This window comes from Petaurus breviceps, unplaced genomic scaffold (assembly GCF_028583685.1).
Source record: "Petaurus breviceps papuanus isolate PSGF00001 unplaced genomic scaffold, PetGlider_PUasm1.0 178, whole genome shotgun sequence".
NCBI classification, from domain to species: Eukaryota; Metazoa; Chordata; class Mammalia; order Diprotodontia; family Petauridae; genus Petaurus; species Petaurus breviceps.
Genome location: NW_027185777.1, coordinates 8,458,880 through 8,467,290, shown reverse-complemented (window position 1 = coordinate 8,467,290; position 8,411 = coordinate 8,458,880). Strand labels below are relative to the sequence as shown.

At 38.4% G+C, this 8,411-nt stretch overlaps 1 protein-coding gene across 1 annotated transcript in view; it reads left to right on the top strand.

Annotated features, from left to right (window-relative positions):
* Positions 1–8,411, top strand: part of CUBN (cubilin) — a 298,821-nt gene that overhangs the window by 271,058 nt on the left and 19,352 nt on the right. The window contains exon 60 of the mRNA XM_069086260.1: positions 6,767–6,972. Coding sequence (XP_068942361.1) covers positions 6,767–6,972 — 206 coding nt within the window. The remainder of the gene's footprint in view (positions 1–6,766; positions 6,973–8,411) is intronic.

The window sequence follows — 8,411 nt, the reverse complement described above, 5'->3', positions numbered from 1 at the left end:
GAAATGCTATAAATATTTTTGTACATGTGGGTCCTTTTTCCTTTTTTATGATCTCTTTGGGATACAGACCTAGTAGTGGTATTGCTAGATCAAAGGGTATAAACAATTCGGTTGCCCTTTGGATATAGTTCCAAATTACTCTCCAGAATGGTTGGATCAGTTCACAACTGCACCAACAGTGTATTAGTGTTTCAATTTTTCCACATCTTCTCCAAAATTTATCTTTTTCAGTTATATTAACCAATCCGATAGCTATAAAATGGTACCTCAGAGTTGTTTTAATTTGCATTTCTCTAATCAGTAGTGGTTTAGTGCATTTTTATATAATTATAGATAACTTTAATTCCTTCATCTGAAAGCTGCCTGTTTTCTTTGACCATTTATCAATTGGAAAATGACTTGCATCCTTGGAAATTTGAATCAGTTCTCTATAAATTTTAGAAATGAGGCTTTTTACCAGAAATACTAGCTACAAAAATTGCTTTCTGCTTTCCTTCTAATCTTGGTTGCATTGGTTTTGTTTGTGCAAAATCTTTTTAATTTAATATAATCAAAATCATTCATTTTGCATTTTATAATGTTCTCTCTGTCTTGTTTGGTCATAAATTCTTCCCTTGCTCTCCTAATTTGCCTATGGTATCATCCCCCATGTCTAAGTATGTACTCGTTTTGACCTTTTCTTGGTATAGCATGTGAGATGCTGGTCTATTCCTAGTTTCTGCCATATTATTTTCCAGTTTCCCCAGTAGTTTTTATCAAATAGTGAGTTCTTATCTGAGAAGCTGGAGTCTTTGGGCTTACCAAACAGTAGATTACTATAGTCATTGACTTGTGTACCTAACCTATTCCACTGATCCAGCACTCTATTTCTTAGCCAGTAACAAATAGTTTTGATGATTGTTTCTTAGGCCACCTTCCTTTGCATTTTTTTTCATTTATTCCCTTGGTATAGACTGCACTTTGATGTTCAGGTCATGCATTCCAAACAAACATAGCGTGTGTGTGTGTGTGTGCATGCGTGCGCACATGTGTGTGTATGTGAATATATATAAAATAGAAAGTTTCAGAGTCAATGAGAAACATCTTTGTTAAGTGCCCTCATTCTGCTGGTGCTGTATGAAGTGCTGTGAGGAATAATTCACAACTTTTCCTTGGTGTAAAATGAAACAAAGAATAAAATGAAAATTTCTGTCTGCCTTTAGTTTCCCATCTATCTTGTGGTCCCTGACATTTTCTGACAGTTGGATTTATTGGCGAAATCACTGCCCTCTTTTCCCGTCTTTTCTAATCATCTCCTCCATTTGAGTGTAATGGAAACAGTCAAGTAACTTGGAGTCAGGAAAGTCCTAGCTTCAAATCCCTGCTTCAGTACGTAGTAGTTGGGTCATCATGACCAACTCACTTGATTTCTCAGGACCCGTTTCTTCTTCTGGAACATGGAAAGAGAAGTATCTGCATTATTTACCTAACTGGGTTGTTGTGAAGAACAAGTGAGGTTTTTTTTGTAAACTCAAAGTGTTATATAAATAATCAGCAATTACTGTCATGGTTGTTATTTTTGAATTAGACCTGACTGAATTACATTAGGGCTTAAATTAATAAGCACCTCACCTCAACTTTCAAAAATCTGCTATCTTATTTTCCCTAGAGTATTTTACCTATGTGCAAAGAGCTGTAAATATCCCTTCAAGTAGCACAGGAAGAGATGATAGCTTTAAAATGGGAGAAAGACATCATTTGACTGATGCCATATGAACATTTCTAAGAACCTTACTCCTAGAAAGAGTTATCGGAGCAAAGCTATATAGTAACCAATATGCACTGGTTCTTTTTTTTTTTTCCCTTTTGGAGGGCAATTGGGGTTAAGTAACTTGCCCAAGGTTACACGGCTAGTATTTTTGTGTGGGTGTAAAGTGTCTCAGGCTGTAACTGAACTTGGGTCCTCCCAACTCCAGGGCCGGTGTTTTTACTCACTGCGCCACCTAGCCGCCCCAATATGCACTGTTAATACCCATATCACACTAGACATAATAGTATAAGAACATTGTCAAGATGTTCATCATGTCCCATTCTGAAGAGATTAGGCACTGGAAACATATGTGTGGGCATGTATACACACATGTATTTCCAGTGCCTAGTGTGTGTATACACACATGTGTATGTGTGTATCTACATATACATGTGTATATCTTATATGCGATATTTTGTATGTAATCATATATGTTAAGCTTTAATAACTTAGAAGTACCTGAGATTTTTTAACACCTTGTATATGAAATTCTAAACCCTGCTGCTGCTTTCATTTGCATTTGGTTCCATTGTCCATGTACTGGGGGGTCATTGCTGTAAACTGCTTGGGTCCACTACAGCACAAGGAAGCAGATAGATCACTGGCACATGGAGAAGTGCCTGTAGAGGACAGAATCTGTATCAGTAAGTGTGCTTGGCCATCTTCTGGAGTGCAGAAGATTCTGGAACTAGTGAGATATAGCGTACCTCAGCACCGTAGCATCCAGCCGACAAAAATGCCCATCTAGGAAAACAACTTGTCAAAACTTCCTACCTCTGAAGTAATGACTTTCCTCTGAAGACCTCAAGTTTTGGTTTCTGTATTTTCATTTTTAGGGAGTTTCTGCCAGCCTGATTTATTCTTATGTCTCTTCTTCAATGTTGTTGCAAAGCATATATTTGAAAACAAAATGACCCGGTTTGTAATTAAACAGAGCTGAAGCAGGCCTTAAGACTTACTGAAAGCCTGTGTTTTTCATACTGATCCATCCTATGAGAACATTTCCTTTTCTTTAAGAAGTGCCTGGTCCTCTTTTGTTCAGCTCTCTCAATCCCAGGCAGAAGGGCAAGGTGACATTGGTGTTTGGTCACAGTGTCATTGCTGAGCTCTTGTAGGGCTAGGGCCCCTGACACTTCCTGACTGATGAAGTGCTGATGGATGGAAGCTGTCTGGATGCTGGACAAATGTTTAGTAACTAGGCAGAGCCTGGATTTATGGTTCTAAATGTGCCAGTATGTCAAGGTTAAGACATATCTTATGTCAACCAAGAAGATGCACTTAAATGCCCATTATTTTCTTAAATGACGAGCTGACTTTTTCCACAGTCATAGCTTCTCTTCCTCCCCCTGCCTCTTTCAGCCCCAACACCAATATCTTGATGCTATACATGCATTAGTCGTGGGGGACAGGCACTATTGCAGCCCTTAAGATATGAGACTAACGTCAACAGCCCTTTAATTCATCCTTATTTATGCTCCTGCCCCAGTGGAATAAATGTAGTCATTGCCATTTTGAAATTGGAGACACAGTGGCTGAGTCTGAACTTGAAAATTGAACTGCACAACAGAGCAGTTTTTAAAAAAGCTTTTCATCACTTTTGTTTTTAATTACCTGAGTATTTAAACTGAATGGATTATCTTGGCCTAAATGAGCTAAGAACAGCTAGTTGTTGCAGTGCATAGAGTACTGGCCTGGAGTCAGGAAGACTTCCTGAGTTCAAATCAGGCCCCAGACACTTAATAGCTGTATGACCCTGGGAAAGTCACTTAACCCTGTTTGCCTCTGTTTCCTCATCTATAAAAATGAACTGGAGAAGGAAATGACAAACCACTCCAGTATCTTTGCCAAGAAAACCCCAAACAGGGTCACAAAGAGCCAGCCACAACTGAAAAACGACCACACACACACACACACACACACACACATGTGCTAAAGATCTTCATTGCTTACTTCTCCATATCTTTTTAAGGATGTGATTATTTCATAACCAAAGATGAGTCTAATGCTCTATAAATAAGCAAATCCTGGAATTATCCTCTTTCTTCCTAAAGCAAAAATCTATTCATTATAGAATAGTTCTGATTACTAAGAAATAAAGCACTTACCTTAATAATAATAGTACTAATAACTGGAATGAATAGAGGGTTTTAAGGTTTGCAAAGCACTTGATACATTTTTTTTCATCTGAACCTCACAACCCAGGGACGTAGGTGTGACAATTGTCGTCATTTTATAGATGAAGAAACCAAGCCTGAGAGTGTTTAGTCAGTTTGCCCAGGGTCACACAGCTAGTAAGTGTCTAGGGAAGGATTCACACATAGGTCTTGCTGACTCCATGACACCAAGTTACCACTAACCACTAATTAAGACTTAAGGAATAATTGTTTTTTTTTTAAAGCTATCTAATGTTTAACCTTAGAAAGTGAAGTATAATATATATACTATATGATAATATAATATATAATAAGGATATACTATATATACATATCTGTATATGTGTGTATGCATGTGTATGCATAAAAGATAGTTATTTTCTGGACACTAATTGATTTTTAGGCAAACAAAACCCTCAGGTTCCCCACAGCTGTGTTGATCAGGACCCTTGTTCTGGTGGCAGATCTTCCTACATAGAGAATTGTGAGAAGATATTGTGCAACAATGAACCTGGCTTAGCTTCCTGAGCAAGGAACTTGATCTGAGACACTGTCCAAGAATCTATCGGGGACTGTGCCATCAGGATGGGCTTCAGCTCCAGAAAACCACTGACCGTGCAGATACTGGGTCATGTTACCAGACTTAGAATCTCCTGACGGTGCAGTCTAAGCCACTCACTGGCGCACCTGTACCCCCAGTCCATTTGCCCAGCAGACATGGATTGGGTGCTCAGCCAGGATGGGAGAGGGTTTTATTTCCTTCCAGGGACAGAGTGCAAAATTTCAGTGCCCTCTAGTGTTAGGAACCTTCCTTTTACTGGTGGACAGATGGGCTCTCCAGGTGGTGATGTTTAACTTTGCAGCTAGTTGCAAGCTATGAGTTTCATAGCCTACAGACCTTAGCTAGGTAGTTATCAGCGTGTTTTATCCCTGGGAAAGCCAGCGTCTGGGTAGAACGCATTTGCTCTCCACAGTTCTTTTGGCTTCTTTTCCCAGTAAATACTCTCTTTCTTTTTTCCTAGTTCATTACCCTTGTTATGTAAGAGCTTTGTCTCTATATAAATCTACACATAAGTCATATATAATATCTATATGTTTATAGCAAAATATGTTATCTTGAAGCTTCTCAATTTTTATTTTACAGTATAAAATTCTACTTCGAGAGATACATTATATTGTAACATTAGAAAACTTTGACATTTTGCCTAAATTAGTAATTTAGTATTCCAATGGATCCATGATATCAATGCAAGTATTCTCTCCAGTGACACAGAGCAAAACTCCTCTATGCCTTCTAGGCCTATGCAACTCTTGCCCATGTACTGTCTTCACTCTTCTGCAGAGGCCCCATCACTGACTGGGGACCAGTGCATATGTGTTATCTGCCTGTTAACCTTTCCATCCATGATGTAGTTAGCTAACCTCCTTTTCTGGGGCACACACATTTTTGGTTAATATCCTCCAGGCCTCTTTATGCTCACATTTCATCATTTATTAAATGCTTCAGTCTACTTTCACCTACCTTTCATCTCTACATGCCTACCGTGCTTTTTATTCTTTCAAGATTACGCTGTTCCAAAATTCACAGTCACATTATCATGACCAATAGAATATGGGCTTTTAAAACATGGCATTTTTTTTTTCAGAAAGAAGCTTGGGGGGATGGAGAGGTAATTTAAACCATTGTGCAGTTTTCTAAATACAATCCAATCAGCCATCTTTTTCCAGTTAGATTCTAGGACCAGTTTATTATCCATATGCAACATCTATCAATAATATATTCCATGATAGACTAGCTCTATGTATTATCCATCCAACTGTGTAATACACTTTACCAATAAAAGTCTTTATCCATTTGTTTTTCCTCACATAGACTGAGCTCCTTTGAGTGATTTTGGGTTGAGTTTAGTAGGCTCTATAAAATTTCAGCATTTGATGCAATCAGTATAATGTCACCTATAAATAAAAGTATTTGGAAGACCTCACCATGAATAGGGAATCCCTTTTCCACTGGGACTCTGAACTGAGTGTCCTCTATGATAGTGGTGAACTCTTTTGATGAGCACATATCTACCTCTTTCCTGATTCTCTTGATATTCATAATCGGGAAATTATCAAACAATTAATCAACCCCTCTGCTGTGACATCTATCAAGGAATCTTGTGTGACCTTAGCACATATATGGCAGATGCCTTAAAGGCTGGCTTTTGCTTAAGCAAAGTAAATGCTTTTATTTTTTTTGTCAGAAACAACCAGCAAGCACAGTGGACTCTTGTATTTTCTGCACTTTCCAGTCAAATTCCCCTTCTCACTGAGGGAAGTGAAATAAGCATGGATATGTGGATTATAAGATATCCTAAACTGACTATCCAGCAGCCTTCTACTATTAGTAAGGAGATAAGGACTATTACCCATTGATCACTACATACTTTGCTGATATCATTTGTTCCTGATAAGAGTTTAAAAAAATAACCTTGTAGAACTTTGATCTATTGTTGTCATTGTTGGTCAGTTTACACAAGAAAGATTCTTGTTATCTTCCTTTCTAGCTAATCATGTAGGAGAACAACTGATAATGGGGATGAAATAGGGAGCATGTGCATGATAATAAAGGAAAAATCAGACTGGAAAGAAAGCAGATTTTATCTTCACTCCTTCCTAAGCCAGTATGAACAACATTTCAGTCAATATTCTGGTAATATTCATCAGAGAGTGACAGAAAAATGACAAAACGCATTTTCTTAAATTCCAAATATGGAGAATGAAGCCCTTAGTATATTTGTTTTAATGTGTATGTGACAGAGTTTCTTTCTCTTTTCCACAGGACCTCAGCATGGATGTGGAGGTTATCTGACAAATGCAAGTTCTGCCTTTGGTTCTCCTGATGCTGATGCTGATGGCAAATATGACAAGAACTTAAACTGTGTATGGATCATAACAGCCCCTGTCAACAAAGTCATCCATCTGATCTTTGCTACGTTTTCCCTAGAAGCAAGGTCTTTTCAAGGATGCCGTTATGATTATGTAAAGGTACGGAAATCAGTTTGGAACTGCCCCTCTAAAAGATTACAAGTAAATTGAATTCTTATAAAGTAATTTACTCTCCAATTGGCTTAGATTATAATTTTAGAGATCCCTTATCTCTATTCCTGGTTGATCTTTAATTAGCTTTTCTTAGAAGCAGGAAGTTGGAGATATAGACTAGAGTTCTTATGAAAGGACATACCAACAGTAGAGATTGAAAGCTCCAGGCAAACCAAGTTGAAGCCATGAGAATAGATAACCTCTCTGTTGGAAAAAAACATAGACAGAGAAGATCAGTAGCCTAAGGAGCAGTTTGGAGAAATGCTCATAGTTTCAGTGGGAGAAGAGAACCAGTGAAGGAAACAGAGAGGTCATTAATGATAGTATGATACATGCCCAAACCCTGGGCTTACACAAGTCAGGTCTCCTCAGAGCTTATATATTTGGCTTGCTTTGGCCCCACTAATAGTTTCCTCTGGAAACCATAGAATATAACTCATATTTAGATTTCTACAAATGTGGTAAAATAATCCCTGGTTCCTATGCAAGTACTCAGGATAATAATACATATTTGGCATAGGACAGCCTTTATTTCATCCCACATAAAGAATGTAGGAGGAGTTGTCCCAGCCCATAAACAATCAGTATAATGTCCTTCCCTCTTAAGTAAATCTCATTTTCCTAGCAGGGACCTATATAGTTATCTAGACTGTGGTGCATACTCCTTGTCCTATGGTTTGGTCTTCATTCAAGAACAAAACAAAACAAACTAACTTGAGGATACTCTACTCCAAGGTATTCTTTACTCCATGGACACATACATGCTTCTGGTCTCCTGGCATTATCTCAAAGGCTTAGATTAGATGAGTCAATATGGCCCCTGAAAAGAGCAAAGCTTCTGGAGTCAAAGTAACTATGGATAAATCAAACCACTGGTGCTCAATACCTATTTCCTAACAAATGACTTAACCCTGCAGGCCTCAGTTTCCTCACCCATAAAATGAGAGGACTGGACTAGTTGGCCTCTGAGGTACCTTCTGGCTCTAAATCAATGAACTTAGTCATTTGCAGTTCCTTTCTTTAGTGAGTTCCAGCTTCATGCATTTTCTTTTGGGCTTCTGAAGAGACTAGCCCTTTCTGATCAGACCTATATTATTCAGATAACTCATATTAGCAGCAAAGGGTGAAGTCTTTAGGGTATTTTTTTTCTCCCCTGTATCATAGCTAAGACATAGGCTCAGAGGTTCAGAGATTTAGAACTAGATAAGACCCCAAGATATCTGATCTAATCCCCTCGTTTTATAGATGGGGAAATTGAGGGTCAAAGACCAAGGTCACAGTGAGTGGAAGAACTCAGACTCAAACCCAGGTTGTTGAAGTCTAAATTCTGTGCCCTGTCCAGAGCTCCTCAGCTTTGGGGTCACCAGACCCAATATATAGGCCAG